The 24,496-nt window shown below is 43.0% G+C and overlaps 1 protein-coding gene across 2 annotated transcripts in view; it reads left to right on the top strand.

Annotated features, from left to right (window-relative positions):
- Positions 1–24,053, top strand: part of PIP4K2A (phosphatidylinositol-5-phosphate 4-kinase, type II, alpha) — a 75,996-nt gene extending 51,943 nt beyond the window's left edge. The window contains exons 6-10 of one of the 2 annotated variants that reach the window (XM_008571334.1): positions 9,296–9,409; positions 17,228–17,471; positions 18,875–18,978; positions 21,650–23,376; positions 23,528–24,053. In XM_008571334.1, the coding sequence (XP_008569556.1) occupies positions 9,296–9,409; positions 17,228–17,471; positions 18,875–18,978; positions 21,650–21,730 (543 nt within the window). In that variant the 3' untranslated portion in view covers positions 21,731–23,376; positions 23,528–24,053. Of the gene's footprint in view, positions 1–9,295; positions 9,410–17,227; positions 17,472–18,815; positions 18,979–21,649; positions 23,377–23,527 lie in introns of both variants that reach the window. The other variant, XM_008571333.1, reaches the window with a different exon arrangement.
- Positions 24,054–24,496: the final 443 nt, after the last annotated feature.

Below are 24,496 nucleotides of genomic sequence, written 5' to 3'. Positions count from 1 at the left end.
GGCAGCACCAGCAACATCCGTCTTGTGGACCAGAGATATTTTATAAAAGGGGCTTTGGGGAAAGGGCACCCAACAAGGTTAGGGAATGAGTCCCAGCCCTAGGGACACTGCCATTAATGGAAGTTTGGAGTTTGGGGATAGGTCATTTGACTTTGTCCTCAGTTGTAAGGTTAAAGGATTTGATTGTATCATGGGTCCTTACTCTTTAGTGTTTGTGAGAATCTCTTGTTTTCAATGCAGCTTTCCTGGACCCCACCCCTCCACAGATATGGTTCAGCAATATACCTCACTTGGAGAAATCCTGGGCTTGACATTTGCTAAGCTAAAATCCTGTCTGTTTTAGGTACAGGTTAAGGTGATTGTTATTACTGATGGAAAAAAACATTGTGAACCATTATATTCTATCAGCAGATGTCTAAGCAAGCCGCAAGAGCCCTACATGTAAACCATGAGGGGCGTTCTGAGAAGTGGAGTTTTTAAGCTTCAGTTCATTTGAAATTTTTCCTGACTGATAAGCCTGCCATGTGAAAAAGAGAGGATCACATATAGTGTGACTTTTGTGAGTATCTTCCAGATTTTCACTCAGATGACAGCATTAAAGTCTTCAAGCTTTTTTGACTTAATTGGCTTATGGTAGTGTATAAACTCTCAATTGTCTTAGATTAATTTTTATTTCACTGAATGAACTTAGCTGAGAGCATTACAAGCACACATGGAGCAGTGCTATTAGATATAACTTTTTTAAGATAACAACTCATTTAGTTTGGTTCTAGAAAGAGTTCGGGTGGAAAGAAGGCTTCTAAAATTTAGTATGTCGCCTGAATTTAATCCAAGCGGCTGTAGCTGTATAATCCTCAAAATAATAAAGTAATGATTTAGCAAACTTCTTGAGTTTTTAGCCCTTGACATTTCTTAGATTACCACCGTAGACATCTGTGCAATGGGTGATCAGACTGGAACACCTATTTCGTAGCTGTGGAGGAAGACTAAACTCTCCAGCTTTGCTATCGCTGCTTAGAGTTATGTTCATAAAAGTATGACAGTCTTAGAAAAGAAATAAATTCTTTTTTTACATATTAGCTTGAGAATTTTAGGGAAAATAGCCAACAGCTGGGTCTTACCAGCCTTCACAGTTCTAAATTGCAAAATAACAGTAAAGCTTATCCAATTCTGTGCTTCTTAATTATAAGCACTATTTCACAAGTATGTTGAGGTATATTCTCTTTCCACATTTACAGATAGACGAACAGATTCAAAATAAAAATTATGAAAGTTTTACATGTAGATGCTGGTCACGTTCTCATTGTTTTCATCATGGAAATTAGAAGTGATTAAGGACCTGTTGGACCATTTCCCAAGCCATGAACTTGTGTAGACATTTTGCTTGTGTTGAATAAAGAAGGTTCCTATATGTTCTTTCTGAGAGAAAACAACTGTTTTCTCTGCTACTTCTGTGTGAACTTTATCCATATTCACTAATTTGTCTTTTCGTGCATCAGATTTATGGCTTAGATGTTTTGAGAAGCAGAACTGATTTTTTTATAAATCTCTAGCATCTCTTATTACCCCCAAATTGATAATACATATATGATGTTATTCCATCAAATTATCTTTATTCTAGCTCCAATGTAAGGATTACCTAAAATTCTCTCCCTTATAAAAATAATTCTGGAGTATATTTTCAGCTCGATAGACTTTGATTTTTATGAAGCTTTTTGGCAAGCACTGTGAAAGAGGTTTTATTCTTTTTTGCAAGTTCATTTAGGTGAGCTTGGAATAGCAAATAAATCGGGAACGTAAACAAGCCCCTAACATATGACAATAATCAGTACATGTTTTTTATGTTGTGTGTTCAGCTCAAGTGTCACAGGAACAGCCCATCAAAGGGACACCAGACACAATTTTTGACATTGAGGCTTACAATTACTTTTTTTTTAATGAGTTGCCAAACGAGTGCATCAAACAAAAATTTATTTCATTATGAAATACAAGTGCTTTAACCACAGAGTACTATGGTATGTATTATCCTTTGCATTGAGACCTTCTGGTGCCAAAATCCTGTTTGCATTAACAACTCAAGTGTGACCAGGAGTATTTCATCTTCCCTGTAAGGTTTTCATCCAGATTAAAATAAAAACTTGGCTCTGTATTATATAGATTTTGACTCTGTGCATTTTAAGTACATGTATTTTTTTTATTTTCCTGTTGTTAATAGCAATTTCAATACAGTTCGCTCTTTTTATATAAGTGAAGTGTAGAATGATAAAATCCAGTGTTATTTTAGTTTGAATTCTGTTTAAAGTTATGTTTCTGACTGTAAATACAGATTTAAATTTTTGTGACTTTTTTAAGAAAATGTTTTTTGTCACCTAAAAGATAATTAGGGTTTTTTAAAATCTCATTAAAACAAAATTTTTATATAATTTCTGGCTTTACTAAACCTTAAAATATTCACTATTACTAAACTTCATACAAATGACAGCAGCCACACATCAAATCACAGAATCTAATGAAATAAGCATATGTATATACATACATAAGCAGGCTACTCCAATTTGAAACAAGTAATCCTTCTGGTAAACACATTTATTTTCTTATTTTGATTTTTAGAGATTTTGCAAAAGTTCTTAGTAATTTGGAATTTTTAAGTGTAAAGGTGCTAAGTAATAAGTTTTATATTAAACAGAAATTTTTAAGGCCTTGCCTTTTATCTCCTTTTTACCAATTCTGCTGGGAAGCAAACAGAATCCTGTCTGCTTTGCCCCCACAGGATTCTGTAATTTCTGTCTGGTGTGTCTTCATTCAGAGGGGCTCTGTCGGCTGAGCCAGCCACGGAGGCATATGTTCATTTCTGAAAAATGGGTGGTCAAAACTTTGTATCTGTCCTGAATATTTTTTTTCTTTCTTAATCTCAAATCTCTGGCAAAATCTTTCCTTAGAGATCATTTCTGTCTTTTACTGAACCCTGAGGAATAAGTAATTATTTATAGTGAGAGGCTTTTATACATTTAATAAATCATCCCTGTGCTGGTTATCTTCAGGCCCTGACAGCTGAGCATGTGTATTGACTCTCATGTTCATGTTTGTTTGTGTCTTAGTTACACAGACACCATTTTTGACTATGACCAATATTGTTACCTAGCATGTTTCTTACTATTGAAGAATACACACTTGCTGAGGGACAGCCTATAATAGTGAGCTTTAAAAGAAGCCAAAAACTTTTTACATAGGGGGGATATTTTATAATGAAATAATTTTCTTTTTACAGCTCATAGCAAGTTGAATGTTCCCAGTGAGTTCACTACTCCTTGGTATTTTGGCCATATTTTCTGGCTCCTAAGAGTTCAGTTAGTGGATATCTTGCTTTAAGTCAGCAAATAGCATTCACTAAATTTCCCACTATTATAACGTGCTCACTATGAAAAACTAACCCCTGGAAAGTTAAGGTAAGACAAAAGTCAACAAATTTCTGTCTTTGGCCATATATATAAAATCATTAAATTTTATTCCGTATATTTAATAAATACAAGAGGTCTTGAAAAAGTTCATATCTTTTAATTTGTTTTTCCATGAACTTTTTTTTTTTTTTTTTCTTTTTTGTGACCGGCAAGGGGATTGCAACCCTTGGCTTGGTGTCGCCCGCACCGCGCTCAGCCAGTGAGTGCACTGGCCATCCCTATATAGGATCCGAACCCGCGGTGGGAGCGCCGCACTCTCCCGAGTGAGCCACGGGCTCGGCCCTTTCCATGAACTTTTTGAAGTACCCTTGTATCATAAGTCTTAGACACTTTATTACTCCAAGAAGTTAACTTGCCCAATTTTTATTATCATATAGCAACATTTTATTCTCATTTGGATTTCAGTAGAAAAAAGAAAGGTATTTTCAGTGAGGTTTTCCTAGAAGGAAGGCTTTTGCAGATGATCTCAGGTTTTTCTAGCCAGGAGAATTCACAAGTGAGGCTTAGAGAGCAGGATATGGAGCTAGAGCTGCCCAGGCAGGAAATAAGAGCCTCTGCCAGTGTCACCTTTGATGTACTTTATATAATAGATCCTCTGTGTCCCCCATGTGTCCTATATAGCAAAATGAAATAGGAACCCTGAATTTGTATACACTAGGTTTGTGTGCAATAACGAAAATGTCTTCAAAATATAAAGGCAATGTATTGAGAATTCATGTGAGATATTTGTGACTAGCAGACAAAACCTGAAAACAAAGGAAATTTTAAGCATGGTTTAGATTATGAATATCCTGAGTTTAAAGAACCTATTTAAATAATCAGGAAGGAAGAAAAAAAGAAACAAACTTAAAGCAAGTTCTTCTTACCAAACATTGTGTGTTTTGTGTCATTTAATTCGCACACTAACCCTGTTACATAGGTATTATTAATTTCCCATTATATAGATGAGGAAACTGAGGTTTGAACAGCTGGTTCAGAATATCACAGCTAGTATACAAATGTTAAATATGCCAACATATTTTTAAAAAGAAAAATCTTGCTCTGTATTTATCAGCAATGAGCTTGTCTCTAGATACCTAAGTCATATTTCAGAACATTACTAGCAAATCACAGTAACGATGTTTGTATATAACGCTCCGTGTGGCTAGCACTGCTTCATGCCTTTTACATGTATGAACTCATGTCATCCTCACAACCCTCCTATGTATGCTAATCCCCTCTTAAAGATGGGAAACCAAGTTTCAGAGAGGTTCAGTAACTTGCACAAAGTCACACAGCTAATCATTACAGGAGCTAGGAGACAATGCGGGCAGCCTAGATCCAGTCTGCTCGTAACCACGTGCTTCAGTGTATCTCCTAAGTGGAAACCTGGGCTGTACCAAACAGACCTGGGGTCGAGCATCAGCCAGCATGAGAGTGGGAATTACTCCTCCTGTTCATTTTCTCCAAACACCGGAAGCAGGGTAGCTAGGTTGCATGGGGAACAGTGTCACTCTGCTTATCCTTTTAGCTGTTTTGGTACATTTACATGTCGCATTAGTGGGGGTGAATGCTATTTCGTGTACAACAGACAGTAGCAGAATGACCTCATATGAGAGAGAAAATAGCCTCCCCAGTGCTGAACTGGGTCTGAATTTGGTTGGTTGCACTTGAGGAGGCTCAGCTAGCCAAGGTCTTGGAGTGGCTCTAGAGGCCCCCAGACCAGAGTCAGGGTCCAGTGCTGGGTACACTAGAAGGGATGGGGGAGGAAGAACAGGTCCCTGCAAAGCCTTGCCCCCTTGGTGTGTCCTCCCAGCAAGTACAGCGTGTGATACCACAATTGCCCCACCATGCTTAGAGGCTCCTGACCTCCACAAAACTGGCCAAGAGAACTGAATTTACAGCAAATAATGACATGGCCCGCTCCCGCTTCTGAAAGGTTGCTGAGCACTGGCTGGAAGCCAGCCTTAAGAGTTCACAGGCAACAAGGTTCCTGAGCTGTCTGTAGTTAGCTCTGGTGGCTTCTTTCGCTCTTTGGCAGTTTCTGCTCTGAACTTGAAAGGGTATTGAAGAACCAGACCCATTGACTATGAGCTGGAAAACTCTCCTAAGTGCAAAGAGTCCAGTGTTTAAGAGCAGAGGGCAAGCTTGCCAGTTAGTTTACTTGTTTACTGATAACACCAAGGTCAAGGGTGCGGATCCCAGTACCAGCCAGCTGCCAAAAAGAAAAAAAAGCAAAGTGTAGAATACATTGCTACATTAAGATATTGCTGCTACCCATAATTAATTCTGTGCTGTTCTGCAGACATCACCTTTGTGGGCAATTTGACACCAAGAGTTTATTAAGTTTATTAATTCATAGTACAGTATAATAGTTTTCCTCACTTAAAAAAAACTTGACATATTTCTAATGTAAACGTTGCTCATTATGAGAGGGATATATTGAATTTCTTTTTTTTAAAGCTAAGCAATAAGGTTTTCTTGAGAGTGAATCATTCATTGTCAGATTACTTAGTCATCTAGTTCTTTGTAAAAAGGAATAGTTTTTTTAAAGCAAATATTTTGTATGCAGTCCTTCAACCCGTAACACCAGTTTTAAATTTGTACAGTTTATTGAGTGCCCACAGTGATGATGGTAGTGGTGGTGATGGTGATGACAACTACCAGCCACCATTTGAACGTGTCCCACAGTTTCGGTTGAATTCTCAGCACAACTCTAACTCAGCAGACTGATTAAGGATCAGGTTGCCTGGGTTCCTATCTCAGCTCATCCCTCACCAGGATCTGAGACCTCAGGTAACTTGCATAACCTCTTTCCTCATCTGTAAAATGTGGATAAGAATAATAGTTAAGGTTGTTGCAAAGAGTAACTGCGATGACGCACAGAAAGTTCTCAGCGCAGGACCTCAGGCTGCTGCAGGTGGTGGTGTTTGCCCCATTCTGCACGTAAGGAAACAGCTCAGGGCCCTGGCAAGTGAGGGGTGGAGCCAGGATAGGGACCTCTGGATTCATGGCTCCCAGACCCTGCTGTTCCTAAGCACTCCGCCTTGCAGCAGACATTGGGAGGTGGGTATTTGTCAACCGGTGTTGGATTCTGCTTTTGCAGCTGCCCTGCCAAGGACCCGCCTTCACCTCTTGATCCTCTCAGTAAGCCCTTAAGTCTTTTAACCAATCTGGTTGCCCTTTTTTGAACTTGATCCAATCTAAATACGTCCGTAGTGCCTGTAAAATTCACAAGTAAGCTTAGTAATATAGTACAGGGTGTCCAGGGTTTTATGAGGTAGGATTATACTTTCCCTGTCATATGAGGTAATTCTGCTGGGGTGAACCTGAAGTGACATTCATCTTCATTAATGCGACTTGTATTACAAACACATATCTGATGTGTAATTTACTGCCTTCCATAGTCTGTCATCTCTGCCTTCAGGTTTGTCACATTCACACAAAAACAAAAAAGCCCTCTTCCCTTCTTTTTTTTACACATATAAAACGAGTCATGGAATTGAGGCAGATATCTTAATCCTGAACCACCTCACCCACATACACCCCTTCCCCAAAACGTAGTTACCCAGAAACGCCCCCAGTGTGTGCTTGGAGAATCACGGACCTTCTCCATCTCCTCTGGTTTTGTGTGTAAGTCTGGTTTCAACCCTTTCTTCTAAAGCACTCCCGGGCCGGCCCAGTGGCGCACTGCTACAGTGCACCGCTTGGGAGCGCGGCGGCGCTCCCACCGAGGGTTCGGATCCCACATACAGACCGGTTCCCGCTCACTGGCTGAGCGAGGTGCGGGCGCAACACCGAGGGTTGCGATCCTGTTGCCGGTCCCGATCCCGTACGGGCACGACACTGAGGGTTGCGATCCATTGCCGGTCACGAAAATAAATAAATAAATAAATAAATAAATAAATAAATAAATAAATAAAGCACTCCCAATTTTCTTTTTTGGCTGGGCTTCTCTTCTCATCACCCCCGGAGTGAGTTTTGCTAAACTTCATAGCCTTGCATGTCATTCACCATGAAACTTCATTGCGTTTTTAGTTCTAACAGAAGAGAAACCCTTACAGTCTAGTGTGCTTGACTCTAACATTTAACATTAACGTACTATCTCCTGAATGAAGGCATTCAAGGTTTTTATTTTTATTTTATGATTATTATGTTGAAATTATTAGTAACACTTAGGGGGTCAGTCTACCAGGCCCATCCTGAATTTCTGTGAAAAATGACATTGCATTTTTATTTTCTCAAGACTCTGTAACTTAGCATAAAAGTGTTTGAAAGTAGATCAGTCTCCCCCAGAATCTTATTATTTATCTGTGCATCTTACATACGCATGTTGCCTGAATTTTCTGCCTACTTGTTATCATGTATTTCTCCCATAGAAGATTACAAACCCCATTAGAATAGAAATTTTGACCTGTTCATTTTTGCATCTCTGCACATGACAGTAATTCAATAACTGCCTATTGAATTAAATCTTTGAATTTCTGATCTTTGCCCTACTTGCTTTATAAGGATAATTATTTTGGAAGTAGTAGTAGTTGTACTAGTAGTACAACTAGTAGTAGTACTAATTGTATCTAGTTGCAAAATTGTTCAAATGTTCGTTTCTCAAAATTAAAATGAGTAGCCATAGTACTAACCTAGAAATGCATAATACATGTGCATGTATATGTGTGTATAGATAGATGTGAATATGTTTATATACTTCATAAAATGAGAGGGGATAGAGAACGGTTTGAGCACTTTGGAAGATGGTTCAATTAAATATACCCAGTGAGTTTCTTTGTATTGCTCTGATTAAGTGGGGGAGGGGCAGTGAGGGGGCGAGGAAGGAGACTATGTTGTTTCCTTGGATTAGTTTTTTTCATTTGGTTCACACTTATAGAAAAGAGGACCATTCAGAGTTCATTAATAAAGAAAGGCAGTATATTATGCTGCATTCCTTTCAACTGGAAGAAATATGCTGTGGCTAGCTGAAATAGGGGAAGGGTGTGGAGGGGGTTAATCGTTTTTGTACGCTCCCAGAATGCAGGTTGCATGAAGTTAAATAGAATAATCCACATGATTGTAAAACTATACACCTGTATTGGCCTATATGCTGCAGCACACGTGAAAGTTGTTCTGCTCATGACCCACGTGTGGACAGTTGCCCATGACTTGGTGTTGGATGGAGTAAGTAGTTTACTTGCCAGCTCACCCTCTTGTTTATTTTCAAAGGGTAGAGCTTCTCATCTTAATGCATTTTATGTTAACAAGACAACAAGACATTTTTTCTTTCACATTGTCCAAATGAGAGGAGGATTTCCTTCCTGGTGGAGTGGTGAGGAGGAGGGTTTGGAAGGGCAGATGGCCAACCTCTGGCTGTATGTTCTCTCTGACTCAGACAGAAGATATGATTATGAACGGGGCTTTTGTGAGACAAGATAACATGTTACTTTCAATGTGATAGCAAAGGCTACCCAAAAGTGGGGGGAGGGGTCAAGTTGGGTTACACCAGTTAGAAAATTGAGGATTTCCGAAAGAATTCCTAGAATACGAATTCTATACTTAAAAGACTTCTTATAAGAAAGTGAGTCTAAGAAAGCAATCAGGTTCATGCCTATAAAAAACATGAAATGGTGTTACAGAAAACCTTGTAATAAGTATGGAGTACTTCCAACCCTCCATTCCTAGTGGGAATGCGTCCAGCAGTCATCGCTCACTGGCGCCCCCTTGCGGGATTCATTCTTCCTCACACTTCATTCCCTTGGGTAAGATCCTGCAGTGAACAGGGCACACTTTAATATCCAGGGTTGGAAGGTGTACATGTGGTTTAGATTTTATTCAAGCTTTCTCATTATTTTTCTCATTTATTTTAGGCCAAAGAACTGCCAACTTTAAAGGATAATGATTTCATTAATGAGGGCCAAAAGATCTATATTGATGACAACAAGAAGAAGGTATTCCTGGAAAAACTGAAAAAGGATGTTGAGGTAAGAAAAGTCAACTTAAGGACAGCCCCCTTGTATATATGTCAACACTGTTGGTGTTTAGGAGCTTTTAAAACCATCTATTTAAATCTGCAACCCAAGCAAAAAAAACCCATATTCTCCATTATCAAAATCAGCTCTACACAGGTATATCTCATATCATGTGACCTGGTTTGAAAAAGAAGTGTGCCATTCAGCAGCCCCCTCCGTTAGATGAAAACACAAGAAAGCACCTGGTGCCTCTGCAAGGTGTCCCCACCCTCGGGTTCCGCCTTCTTTGTTGGTGGGGATGGTCTGTGGTCACAGCCATGATGGCCATTGCAGCCGGTCTTTGGGAGGGGTGGGGGAATGCTGGATTCTGACAAACAGCAGAGCATTTCAGAAACTACCAGAGTTTTGGCATTTTTCCCTCCAAACCACATCTCAGTGTTGGTAAACAGCCTTGGTCACTTAATGCTTTAACATTTTCACCGGCCACCACAAACAGTGTCATGCAGCCCAGTGAGCCAGCCTTGCCACATCATGGGACCAGCACAGGGGCAGCTTTGGGCACTAGAGTCATGAGGGAGGCAGTGAGAAATAAAACACAGTGTTCTGATGGGCTTCTGGCCTACAATGAAGTTTGCCTTTACAGGGATTGAACCCTGACCTTGGTGTTATCAACACCTTGCTCTAACCAATTGAGCTAACTGGCCAGCCCGAAGTTTTGTTCTTAAACACCATTTTAAGAATTAAAAAATATACTTTTTCCCATCATTTTTTCTTGTAAAGGCATTACAGCTTTCCCATTGTATTCCCTCATTTAATTCTTTTAGAAATAGTGCGGAGAGAATTCTAATTTAGTCAATTACCAAACTAAGTTTTTGTTAGGTGTTACTTTCGTTCATCTGTCTACACTTTTTTTTTTCACTTGAAGTACTCTTCCCTGCATACCAGTACAGATCTGCTACTTAGAGTCTTGTGGAAAGATTTTCCTTCGCATGTCATTAAACAGAAACAATTAAAATGACTAGAGCCAAAGAATGAATATCATGCATCTGATTGTATTTGCCACAAAGGCAGAAACAGTATTATAACTTCCTTTTTAATCTTCTGACAGCTCTTTTCCTTGCAGGACAGTCAGACTGACCAAGTTAGTACCTAATTATTTTTAGATCATAAATTATTTTAGTAAAATTTTTTTACTTTATTTCAACCTTCATGGTATACTCACTTAGATTAGAACCTAAATATTGGTTATTTGTGAATGGTACAAGTGTCTACTTTAAACAATAGCTACAAAAAAGTAGATACAAGTGTTTGCTTTTATCGTGTAACATTTTTTCCTTTTGTCTTTCATTAAGGAACATTTATTTTTCCTCAGTTGCCAGTGGTTATTATCAAAATGAGTATCAGTTAAGCTTTTTTCACTTACTTTGGGGTCAACTTGATCTAACTGATAATTACCATAGGTGAACATATTCTCTTTTGGATTTTTATTGATTAATTAACAAATCTTTGATTCTGAGAGTAATATTGTTTTAGCAATTATGGGAAGTAGCCCTTAGAATTATCTGTGATCCGTCAAAAAAAAATTGTTTTCATTTTTTCTGTTGGCTGTATATCACTGTGACATTTAGAGTCCAGAAATAATGTAACTCAAGCAGTTCAGATTTACAGTTGAATTATACAAGGATCCGCTTAGCCCTTTTGTTGTCTGTAATAATGTTGTTGATTAGAGGATTGGATGGTTTAATCCCAGGCCTGGCTCTAGCATGTGGCCGTTTTGTTGAAATGGAGGCAGGGCATAAAGTGTTCTTTCATTTGAAAATATCCTCAGTGGCTGATAACAGTGTCTTTAGTTTTGAATTCATGGCGAAGCATCATTTAATTTTTAAGCAGGTAATTATGGTGAAGTAGCTTGACATTTGATCTTGATAATGAGGCTAGAATTTAATCTAGTTTTCTTTTTTCCTTGGTTCCATGCTTTCTAATTTAGTTGACTGGCCTGTTAGAGTTTACATGCAGATTTTTGCTGTTATTGTTTTTCCTTAATGCTTAAAGTAGGAGATCTGAGTTTATTACAGTGCAATAAATCTTTTTCTTTCTCTTTTAGGGGAAAAAAGAAAGGAATTTTCATTTGAGAATCTACTTGCCTTTTTTTATATATATACTTGAATTTCTGTTCTACGATTTGTATGCCGAGTTGGGTACTTTAGTCCAGATAGCTTAGCACCTAACTAAACATACATGAATGCTTTTCTTGGTGGGGGGGGGGAGTGCTCTATGGAGAGTAAAAGTCACTTTTGCCTTCTGACCTGCTTGTTGTCACCTCTGACTCCTGACTCTGACCCTGGAGAGTCACCCTGATCTCTTATGGCTCACACTGAGATCCGTGCACCCCACAGTGCAAAACTGTGCTTTCTCCGCAGTGCCCAGGAGCGCCCCCAGCACAGGGCATCTCATGTTCATTGTCCCAACCATGGACACATGTGAGAGGGGCTAAGGCAGTGGCAGTAGTGGGGTTGTGGCAGCCAACATTTGTGGAGCACAAAGAGCCCAAGTCCTTGCCTGCAGTCATTGTGTCTTCATTCTTACATCAGCTCCTCAAGGGTAGGTACTGTTACCATCCCATTCTGATGGACGAGGAAGCCCAGTCCAGAGACACTGTGGAATCTGCTCAAAAGCACACAGCTACTGCCTTCAGAGTGGAACCTGAGGCCGCACAGGCCACGCTCCTACTGGCTCTGACATCAAACGCAAGTTAAAAACGTTTGCGAGAGCACCATGGAGACTGTTTTCTGATAAATGCTCCATGGGAAGATTGTTATCATTTTTTAACAAGAAAAGTATAACTGTTAAATGGGGCTGACTGGAGTTTTCATTCTACATCACCAATGTGTTAGGAGGTGGTAATTCAGTACAGCAGAGGTGTTAATAAAGTTAGCAAATAAAGTTAATTTAAAACTATGGTGAGGAATAGTTTATTAATTGCTCCTTTGCCACCTAGTTTTCTGGAAGAATTTGTGACAGGATTCACAAAGATCTTGAGGAAGATACTAGCTCAAAGATTTGGCTTAACGAGGAATTCGTTATTCAGGAATTAGGTGGCACATTCTGAGGGAAAAAGAGGCGGGTCACAGCTCTGCCAGGTAATTATTAGGAAGTTGGAAAGAAAGAAAAGCAGGGGACCTGAAAAATTAAAACTCTCTATGCTTTGAAATCTTATGTTCTTAAAAAATTAATACATTTGAGTTAGAAGCTTAAAGGGATAAACAAAAAAGCAGCAGATATACACTGAGTTCCTAACATTAGCTGGGTGCAGACCCCATAGCGGAGGCTTGGTCCCCTCTCTGTCATCTTTCTCGATCCTGAGGCTTTCAGTCCACAGTAATTTTGTGGCACCCGACGGAAATTTTCTCTACCAAGAATCTCAGGTGTATTGCCACACTCCTCTTCACTCTACCTCAGAAGAGATTTAAAGTGAATTTGTGCAGAAAAGAACTAGTGGCTCAATGGAGTTTTCCACGTGCTTCTTCTCTGGGCCGCCCAATGTGAGCCTGTCTCCAGGTTTAAATTGCATACTTGATTTTTTTTTTTTTTGTGACCGGTAAGGGGATCGCAACCCTTGGCTTGGTGTCGCCCGTACCGCGCTCAGCCAGTGAGCGCAGCAGCCATCCTTATGTAGGATCTGAACCCACAGCGGGAGCGCCGCTGCGCTCCCAAGCACTGCACTCTCCCTAGTGCAGCTGGCCCGCATACTTGATTTTAAAAAGGCCTTCTACAGTCTTCAGAACATTGACATTCATAACCACAGCTTCTGTCATTACATGCCAAGCACCGTGTTCTTTAGGCCTTGCCCATATTGTCTCTTTATCCTTTCCACCTGCCCGTGAGGTGAGTGGTATTGTCCCATTTTGAAGTTAGAAAAACTGAGGTGCAGAGAGGTGAATGAATCGGGGCATAGAGCCAGAAAGTGAGACAAACAAGACTCCATCTCCCAGCTGACTCCAAAACCTATACTTTTTGTTTTTAAGATTATCTGAAATTTTAAAGAAGAATAGACAGGGTGGCTTCGTCAGTAAAACCTGCACTCTTAACCGTGCTGTGCTTCATCTTTTCCGTCTCCACGTCAGGCTCACAGATGTGTGAACGTGTATCATGCCCATCAGGTTTCCTCCATCTTCTTGGGCATGTCAGAACAGCTTCTCACCTAGGGATACGTTTTGCATTTCACTGATGGGTTGGTGGGTCGCACTAGGAGTTAAGTGCACCTTTATTTCTTCCTCGCTGGAAGACAAGCCCAGGCAGTGGTCTGACCACAGGCCTGAGGCGGCCCAGACGGGGAGGACGTGGGCCTGGAGACCCACCTGGTTTGTGCCACTGACCAGCCCCCCATCAGCCCTTCCCTGCCTGAACTTCAGCAAGTTAATCACAGGCAGCCCCTGCTTTTTGTGCATAAGGCACAGTTGAAAGTGTATTTGAGGGTCGACCATCTGAAGGTCAAACAGTAGACTTCCCTGCTAAAGGAGGGTTCCCTTCCCGGGAGCACAGAGAGGCTGCACATGGTCTCATTGTGCTTCCCTGAGGTGCTGCCTCTGTAGCCTCGAACACAGGTTTTCGATGTCACTTTGTTCTTTGCTTTTATTTGGTGTTGGTGGTTATTTCCTGGAGAAAGTGGGTTGGGGAGAATTGGGGAGAGTTGGGGGGGTGGGGAACATGCAGCAGGTGTCCCATTCTCTAGTTCAGCAAATGCTGAGTACCTGGGAGCCCGCCAGAGCCCTGGTGGCGCTGCTGTGTCGGGAAAGAGAAGTTACTCAGGAACTCTACCGGAATGAGTGTGTGGCCAGCCTAGTGTCACTGAGGAGGAGCACGCAGTGCTGTAAGTGCCCGTACTCTGGGGCTGTGCTGCCCTGAGCAGGTTCCTCTACAGCTGAGCAGGTTCAGGAGGAGGTACCTGGACACAGGTGGGATGGGGGTGGGGCCAAGCTATCCAGGCCTCCTGGGCCATGTGAGAGTTCTATTTCTGCCCTGTGAGAAATGGGACACCATCAGAAGGTTTTAAGCAGGGTCATGTCATGATCAAATTTGCATTTTGAAAACATCTTTCCTTTCCAGAGGACTAGAGGGGCATGTTCAGGCAGCACCCAGTCTTCCTCTTTGAGCAGGGCCCACCTGGCTAAGTCCCCACCCACCAGCCACCCACCAGCACCCCTGGGCTTGGGGCAGATGTCGGCCACCTGGCAACTTGGTGCCTCCAACAGTGCCCCCACCGCCAATCCCTGACTCCTGGAGTGGCTTTCAGGAAGCGGGGGAGGCCAGAGAGACTTTAGATAAAGGGACCAGGGCCAGGTATCATTCTAGGTATGGGAAGGGACAGTGGAGGAGACAAAAGATACCCTACCCCGCTTCTCCAGGAGCTGAGAGGCTGAGCCCAGCCCCAGGCACGGCCCCTGGAGACCTTAGAACAGCACCTGGGGCAGAGGAAGGGCGCAGCGAGCACCCGCTGGCCCTGCCTCCCGAGCGGTCCTTCTCATGCAGCGTGTTCCCCGCACGCCTCCAGAACACGAGGCCTGGCCCGCTCCAGAGGGGGAGCAGGGCCCCTGTCACATGGTGTGAGGCATGCTGGCGGGCCCTACACCCCTCTGGAGACACAAAGCTTGTTAACGTGGGAGGCCCTCCTCCTCCTCGGAGACCTGTTGACTTTGTTTTACTCATTGTCTTCCTACTGGGGTTGTTAGTGACATGATTTGGGAAGAGCTGCTTTCACGTAGCCCCAGGGGCAGCACGGTCCAGTGCAGAGTGCTCGGGCTCTGTGCAGGCTCTCAAGTTCACCCCTTACCTCTGAGGCTTTGTGTTCTCTTCCCTCCTCTGATCTGAGCCTGCTCGCTGTCTCCCAGGGACATCTCAGACCCTGTCCTGTGCCAGGTCTGCTGTCCCCATGGTGCTTAGTTAGTCCTCTTGCACAGGCAGGGCCCATGTAAAGCAGAGTAGGTCGCCCAGCTCCAGGCTGGGTGGCGGGCACCATGTTGGTAAAGATTCGAGCAGCATTTCACCACGGTGCTTCCTCTCGCAGCCACAGTTGGGGTGCAGAGGCCGCCAGTGTGGACACATCCCTGGCCAGGCGCAGCCTGCAGCCCAGTGGCTGCCCGGCCCCTGAAGAGCCGCAGCCTTTGCCCACTGGAAAGACAGTCTGGTGAGGGAGGTGGAAAGTGGAGTTGGTTGCTGTGACCGTTGTAATAGGGGGTGTGGGGGAAGCCACGAGAGCAGGCGGCTTCCTGTCCCTCTGGGGCCAGAACACTGATTCGAGGCATGAGGGTGAGCTCTGCACTCTGTTTAAGTGAGGGGTTTACTTCTATCTATTTTTAAATAAACAGGTTTCTCCTGCCTTGCTTAAATACCTGAATATAAGATTTGTGTCATTTCTGCTTTCTGATCTCAAAACAAATGGGATATAGCCCGGCCACGGGGGATTCATGGTGGGAAAGCAACTAAATGGGAGTTACGGAGGGATAAAGGGCAGAGCAGGCCCCGTGTGTGGGGGGGGGTGTTTGACGGTGTCAGGGAAACAGCTGGAGGGCGGGACACTGTGTGTCCAGAGGTCCCCTCCTCCTCCTTCATACAGAAAGTGGCTTCTCACTTCTTTTCCAGCTCTCAGACAGAGCTGCTTCCCCACAGGCTCAGGAAAAAGAAATGGCTTTGCAGGTCTCAGCAAATTGACCTCAATTCATTTTCTGCCAGAACTTCAAGACCTATAATTGCATACGCTTGCCCTTAGCGTAAGGAAGTTCGCTTCCTAAGTTCTATCAGAGTAGTCCGGGGGCCATCAGCTGCTCCGCATCTCTGAGCGAGGGTGCACCGAGTTCTCCAGGAGTCAGGGCCACGCGCCTTCTCGGATCCGAGCCCAGGGTCTGAATGAACTGGACCCTGTGCAGAGCCGGGGGCTGAGGGAGCCGTTTACTTCCAGCCAGCAGATGGACTGCCGAGGTTTGCACTCAGTCATGCCATGCATATTTTGAGGATCAATTAGGACATTGTGCTTAAGGCCATGTGTCTGGGTGCATCTACTTAAAAGGAAAGGAAAGGAAAGGACAAAAAATAAATCCTGACCTGAAAAATCAAAAAAGAACTTGGCAGACAGGAGTAGCCAAACGCACAGAGCCAGGTCTTGTCCCACATTATAGTGTAGCCGTGGCTGGACCAGGAGAGGGAGAGAGGACAGGAATCCTGGGTCGGCGGTCCCCCTGGGAAGCAAAGCCCCTTCAGCAGCGTTGTCCCCTGCTTCCATCAGGAGGAAGCTGGTCTGGGACAGAAGGACCACATTGCTCACCAGAGCGTTGACACAGTGCATTTGCTCGTTGATGGGGACATTTGGGCTTTCACTTATTCGTGATGGACAGCATAATAATCTCCTCCTCAGAGTGTGCTGAATTTCAAAGTGCTTTCACAAACTGTTCCGAAAGACTGCTGGAAGCTACATGGGAGGTCCCTGGTTTTTCCCATTAGCCAGTCTTAATTGTTGGGAGAAACCTTCTCTTCCCTCCCTCCAGGTGGGTCTCTTTCTTGCCAGTCATGTTTCCTGCTCCATGGTGTCATCCAGCCTCCATGTGATAAATGCACACCTCTCAGCCTCCAGCTTCGTGTTTCAGGGAAAATAATACGAGCTCTGAACCAGCCCCAAGTGTGAGGCTAAGCATGTAGTGACAGAAGCTGCCTGGGAGCGTGAGAGCCTCATCAACCGGGCTCCTGTGCCTCTCCCCTGCACCCTTCCCCGATGTGTGTTCTCCTGAGCTTGCATTCTTCAAATCTTGGTTTTTGTGTCACCCCCTCCCCTCCCCCCAGTTTCTCGCCCAGCTCAAGCTCATGGACTACAGCCTGTTGGTGGGAATTCATGATGTGGAGAGGGCCGAGCAGGAGGAGGTGGAGTGTGAAGAGCACGACGGGGAGGAGGAGGGGGAGAGTGACGGCACCCACCCGGTGGGCACCCCTCCCGACAGTCCCGGGAACACGCTCAACAGCTCGCCACCTTTGGCTCCGGGGGAGTTCGACCCGAACATTGATGTTTATGGAATTAAATGCCATGAAAGTAAGCGTAGTCACCATCGACGCTCTTTCCACACGAAGTGGTTTGGTTTTTGCATAGTTCTCTACAGTAATCGTAACCCCAGTTGCGAGTGTGCCGCAGTGCACAACTCATTCTCCAGGGTCCAAATAAATTGATTTGGGGACAAGAGCATGTTAAAGGAACTGTGATCTCTGGTTTTGAAGTATAATGTGATGAGGTCCTTGAGTTTTGTGATGAATAGAGTGAAACCACAAACTATTTTATATATACAACACACATGTACATATACACACATACACACATGTAAATATAGACAATACATATAAGAAATGTTTTGAAATATATTTTTTTCTTAGCTGTTTTCTCTTTTATCTAAGTCAGAAGTATCATAAATCTGTCCTGAGCTAGGCACATGTATGTGGTCCCCTGTGACCCTCATGTGGCCATCTTGTAGGGCAGGTGCATCGTCACCAACAGCCCTTTCCTTCTCAGGGGCACTGAGGCCAGGCCCCCGTGTGTGGATGAGAATCTCTGACCTGCTGCTGTGTCTGTCTCCTGCCATCCTCCCCCACTATGTGGTCTGTGCCCTCTTCTCTAGAGTCAGACCAATCTTAATGTAGAATATCTAGGTTATTAGATATTTGAAGGACTATTACGTTCTATCTTAGCTACTTTTCCATGAAGAAAACAAAATATATTAGTGACATGATAAAAGCAGCCTCTTGGTTTTTGAGTAATAAAGTGTAGGTAATCATTGTGGGGGTTTTTTTGTTTTTTTAAATCTCAGATGGCCTATCAACCAAATGAGTTTAAATTATGTTTTGTTCTATTTTTATTTTGCTCAACAAAATTGTTTCTTCAACACAGAAAATTAGATGTAGTCAAATGTACTTTTCTTACTGTTTGTAGTTGAAACAGCATCACATTTTTGGAAACATCTAGAAAATAGATATGTGATGTGATGATATATGCCTTTATCCAGTTTGATACTATATCCAGTGAGAATTAACTATGAACAGTATATCTAATGGTAGAAAAGGATTAATGGAGCATGATTAGTTCTACTTGTTTTATGGAGTATTTTACAAATAGGGTTTTTCTTTGTACCAAAGCCATACACAATCATTAAAGAAAAAGCAGATTAACTAAAAATAAAAACACGTGATCCTTGGACATCCACTGTTAATAGCCTGGGGTTATGATGTTCTTTTTTTTTTTTTAACTTTTTGTTTGTTTAACTTTCCAAATTGAAAGAGGACAGGGTAGGGAGTCAGCTGTCTGTTTAGCAGGGACACGCAGAAGTTACGTGGAATCTGTCCTTGGACCCCTTCCATGTACTGGCCCAGCCTCTCCCTCCCTCTGCAGCCCTCGTGCTTCCAGCTGTTGTCGTGTGTCCCACAGTCACTGCTCTCGTGCCTTTGCAGACTCTCCTAGGAAAGAGGTGTACTTCATGGCAATTATTGACATTCTTACTCATTATGATGCAAAAAAGAAAGCTGCCCACGCTGCAAAAACTGTTAAACATGGCGTAAGTATCTCAGGTTTGTTTCCTTCTCTCTCTACTGGGTCCTTGACGTTGTCTGTAATGCAGGGACCACTCCTTTCTACTAAGCCATTCAAAGTCCGTTAGTGATTCTTCCTCCCCACGGGGGTCGTGTTCTGAGTGCAAGACTCAGCACCAGCAAATGCCACTGCCCATACCGTGACTCCCTGTGGCTTCTGGCAAGTCGCTTTAACGGGGCTGCGCCTCATCTTTTTACCCACTGCCGATATTAATAGCCAGTGCATCCCTAGAATACTGTACGCATTCATTTTTGTTTGAAAAATGTTCCAAAGATTAGTTAAAATGCTGATGGTAAAGCGTTTTAATGTTTAGATAATGAAAAGTTATTAGAGAAATGTTCAGAGCTCTCTGCTTAAGATCCTTCCCAAATATACAGGATTATATTGCTTTTCTCACAGTGAATTATATTTTTTTCTATCACAGAAATCTTTTATGTGCAAGAGCAAAGTTTAGTAATATTAATTTCTCATGTTTTTCATGATTGCTCAGAATTATCACTATTCTAGGCATATGTTGACTTGTTGAATCTCTATGACAAGCCTGTGAGGGAAATACTAGTGTATCCCCTTTTGTCAGTTGGAGAAACTGAGGAAGACAGCTTCAGGAGTAACCTGCCGGGGCCCCATAACTAGGAAGTGCTAAAGATGGGATGCCTGCCCAGGCCCGGCCTGGCACCCAGCCCTGCCAGTACACCCCACCTGCCTGGCTGAGCTTCACAACTCGCTGGGTATCCATGTTGCACTTGTATTGCAAGGATCTGTTTTGGCTTTGCAGGTGTACCAGAAGTCATAGAGCCGGTCCCCCACAGGTGAACATGGGCCCTGGTTTGTCAGGGCTGAAGGGAGAGGCGCCTCCCATAGACTATGTAGCGCTAACCAAGATACAGCAGAGCCAACCAACTCAATAGAGGCTCTTTTTCTCTATTTTAAAGTCAAACAGGCTGTCATTCCAGAAATGGAACCAGCCTAAAGCCATATTCCATTGCCAATGAGACACTCCAGTCACATTGTCAACAGCTGTGCTGCACTTGCCGTGTGCAGAGCACCGACCAAGTGCTCCCCCGACAGCTGGCCTCAGAACTTTGGAGCACCATTTTCAGGCTATGCACCGCGCCAATGAGACACTCCAGTCACATTGTCAACAGCTGTGCTGCACTTGCCGTGTGCAGAGCACCAACCAAGTGCTCCCCCGACAGCTGGCCTCAGAACTTTGGAGCACCATTTTCAGGCTATGCACCGCCCTTCCCTGGCTCTGAGTCCACTTCAGGAGGCTGAGGGCAGGGTCTTCGGAAGGTCCTATGATAATTCGGTTGCTCGTCTCTGGTTGAAAGCCATGGGTATATTGGAAAAACATATCTCAGACATAATCCCTGTTTCACCTTTTCTGCTTGTATGGCCTTGAGGAAACACTTTTGGAGCTTCTGTTCCCTCAGCCAATCAAGGGGTCCTAATGCCTTGCTGATGGGGTTTTGTGGGGGGGATACACGAGGTGATTAGGCCAGACACCGGGCACATTGCTCTGTACATGGTTCTTCCCATATTATACAAGATATGAAATTAGAGGGGGCCATAACCAGCATGGCTTCCTGTTAGTCTCCCCGGTGTTGCCAGTTCAGCTCCATGATATACCACATGGCCTAAAATCGTGGTCACGACCAAGACATTACTCTTAGCAAAGGAAGGTTGTGTTGACCTGCTGTCAGGGACCGTTCTCTACCTTCAAGGCCTGGGCTCTTCCCTGGAGACCCCAGCAGCCCAGGCAAGACAATTACGAGTTCCTCTGTAACACGGGTGTCTAAAAATAGCACCTGGCGACTTAGTAACACTCTGGTCTCACCCTTGGCAGCTCAGGAAACTGGTTAGTAACTACCTTGGGTGTGTGGCCAGCACTGTGCATTTAATAATAGCAGACCCCCGTCCACCCCCCACTGGACTTCTGCAGGGGGCCAAGCTTCCTTGCTCAGCACAGGTTTCTGTGAAGGGGGGACAGTGGCACCTCTGTAGTGCTGCCAAGGAACCAGCCCTTCCCTCTGGGGGAGATACAGCCAGGAGTGTTGTGTCTACCTGGTTATGTGCCAGGAAAGAGCTTGGAGCAGCTGCCTCAGAACCTGTTCAAGCTATTGTCACCCTTTGTTTTTGAGAACTAAAGCACTTATTTCTGTCGTAGAGTAAGAGGGTCCTGAAAAATTAACACAATCCTGAAGTCATTGTCATCAGCGTTTCCCTTTCTCCACCTGTTTATGTTTATGTCACTCTGCAGGAGTCTCCAGTCTGCCTTGTAAAGTAAAAGAATTGTCCCTGTGGCTTCTTATCGCAGGGCACACAGATGCCACTGTTTGGTAGGAGCATCCCTCGTGGCTAAGGTGATTATTTTTAAGTTGCAACAGTCACAACACATGTGACAACAGCATCTGGTGCTCCTGCCACCCTTCCCTCATTTTCAGACACAGATTCATCAGAACCTTGATTATTCTGCCCCAATAGCCAAGAGCTAGGTTTTAAGAGTAGAGGCTGCATCGATTTGAAAATTGTTAGCTTAATATTTAGCTGCAATAGAAATAGCTGTAGATAATGAACAGTCATTTGGGGAAATTATAAACATTATGTCAATATTCTTTTCCTTTCAAACTGCCCAGGCTGGAGCAGAGATCTCGACCGTGAACCCTGAACAGTATTCAAAGCGCTTTTTGGACTTTATTGGCCACATTTTGACGTAACCTCCCGCACAGCCTTGGACGGACAGGAGCATGGGAAGGACAGAGGTGGCTTTGGTGTAGGAAAAGTGAAAACCAAACTCAATGCAGCACTCATCTTGCAGGAAGCAAACCTCCTTGTTTACATCTTCAGGTCAAGATGACTGATTTGGGGGCTATGCGCTTTTAACAGCTACCTGATATTTCCCAGCATCGTTCTAGCTATTTCTGATGTGTGTGTATGTGAGCGTGTGCGCGTGCGTGCACATTTTAAAATAATTAATAGTTAATTAAAACTGATCAGCTTCGGTCAGAATGTGTTATGACAGGAACCCTCTGATTCCAGCTGTGGCCGAATGAATGAATGAATGAGTGTGCATATGTGGGGGAGGGGGAGGAGGAGTTGCATGTCAGAGCGGCCACTAGGCATCACACGATAAACTGTGGATCGGTTTATTTTTTTGAGTTGAAAGATGTGAGACAGTATTCATAATAATAATGAAGATAATAATAATGAAGATAATAATGATGATGATTAAAAGGAAAAAACTTAACTGCGAATGTCACACTTCCACCCTGCACGCAGACACTCCTTCCTACTTGTAACCGAGCCCCCGGCAATGGACAGAAGAATGCTGGCGTCTGGGTGTGCACTGGTTCAGGCTTCTGTCGCCACACAGTGTCAGGAGCCTAGGTGTCCCGGAATAGCCACCCCTCCTCCAACAAGAAGTTGAAGCCCCAGTGACTCTGTCTGTACATTTTCACCTCAGTAAATATGTCCAGGAAAATTGCTTACTTCTCTTTTCTTGCCTGGAGCCTCTTCATTGTTACCCTTACATTGCAGTATAGGAATTAATGCTACAAAATAAAAAATAAAGCTTACCTGAAAAGTGCATAGTTTGGGGCAATGGTCTCTACATCTCCCACTGTGGGACAAAGCGTTAAAACTCTCAATTCTGTTACTGAATGCAAATCTGAGTTATAAGATGTTTATGTTTGACCACTGTTTCAACAGTGGTGTTTTCTTAGAATTGTCCCTTTAACTGAAACTTTCAGTTTTACTGTTTACATTATTAGGAAAACAGGGATATTTTTGAATCTAAAAATTTAATGTACAGCATGTGATTTTGAAGTTTACATGTAAAGTCATTTTACAGTGTAGGTGAAATAATGTTTGTCATATTTTGAGATATATCCTGCAGTCATGTTTTCAAATGAAAATGTTTTATTCAAAGTATATGATAGACAGTCTGTTACAATAAAGGGGAAAGGATTGTTCAGTTTCCTCCAGATGGACATTTATCAACCTAATGATTTTTTAAAAAAGAGATTTAACCCAAATCTAGTTATGTAAGTTCATTGCCCTAAACTGTGCTGATTGTGTTTAATCAGGTTATAAATTTCAAACATCGATCATGTATTTACCCACTTTCCTGCATTTTCTGAAAGGCGTTAAGCTAAAATATTAGACATGCTTAGAGTAGATTATCAACTTACACGCTGCGCTGAAGCTGTGCCTTTGAAGTACTTTGTTTAAAACATGAGATGATTTTTGTAGGCAGTCTTAGAAAAGGAAAAAAAAAAACCCCACCCTTCAGTAATTACTTAGAACTCAACAAATCCCCCTGCCATACTGCCTTTTCCAGTGACTTTACGTCAGGGCTACCCAGATTGCAATTGCGCCCAGGGTGCGTGGGTTTCTTTCTCGATATCTTTGTAAGTCAGGAGCGCCACCATCCCCGCTGCTATCCACTGACTTTACATTTAAGTAAATGTTATCTTCCACAGAGTTTCCAGTGACTTTACGTCAGGGCTACCCAGATTGCAATTGCGCCCAGGGTGCGTGGGTTTCCTTCTCGATATCTTTGTAAGTCAGGAGCGCCACCATCCCCGCTGCTATCCACTGACTTTACATTTAAGTAAATGTTATCTTCCACAGACGATATTAACACCTCTGTAACATAGTTGTACAAATCTGTATTGGATGTGTTAAAATTAATCAACACTGATTTGGTTCCCCACCACCACCACCATTAACTCTGGCAGTAGATCAGTTTCAGTCTTCTGACGTTTACTATGGTTTCTTCCACTCAAGACTACAGACTTGAGACCCTGAAGTGAAAACAAGGTACACAGACATTATTTTAGTAACTATTTCCTTTGTGGCCAATCTGTGTATGCTTTTAGAAGTTTACAAACTGCTTTATTTTTGTCTGTAACAGTCTGTCACTCATTTCTGTTGATAAACTCTGGACAGAGCGAGGAAGTTTGCCTTGTATCTTCTAGTGCTAACAATACACTCCAGTCATGAGCCGGGCTTTACAAAATAAAGCACTTTGATGACTCACAAAGTGAATCCTTGGTTCCTGTGTCTCAGTTGTGTTTCTCTTTGTTGCAAACAAATTTTAAATACTAGGTACTGAGAGTATCTTTAGCTAATCCTTGAAGAAGTAAAAGAGGAATGGAATCTTTTTGGTTTCTAGAGCCTTGCCTTTGATCTGTGAACTATTTTATCGGTAAGTAATAGAAACTTCGAAGACAAAATTGACCTAATGAAAGAAGGACAGGCAGAGAAAAAACATTTTATTTTTAGTTTTGGTCAACCTTAGTTCTGTGTGGCAGCAGTTTTTGAAACTTCATCAGGACGGCATTGATGGACAGAAGGCTTTTTTGTGACATTCTACTGTCACTGGTGCCAGGTTAGCAAACACAGTTCTGCTATAGCAACAAGTTCACACTTGTTTTGAAAATGCATATTTATTCCATGCAATTGACATATGAGGGAATAGT

This window comes from Galeopterus variegatus, unplaced genomic scaffold, assembly GCF_000696425.1.
Source record: "Galeopterus variegatus unplaced genomic scaffold, G_variegatus-3.0.2 Scaffold681, whole genome shotgun sequence".
NCBI classification, from domain to species: domain Eukaryota; kingdom Metazoa; phylum Chordata; class Mammalia; order Dermoptera; family Cynocephalidae; genus Galeopterus; species Galeopterus variegatus.
The sequence above is the reverse complement of the archived record's forward strand: the minus strand, read 5'-3'. Positions and strand labels throughout refer to the sequence as shown.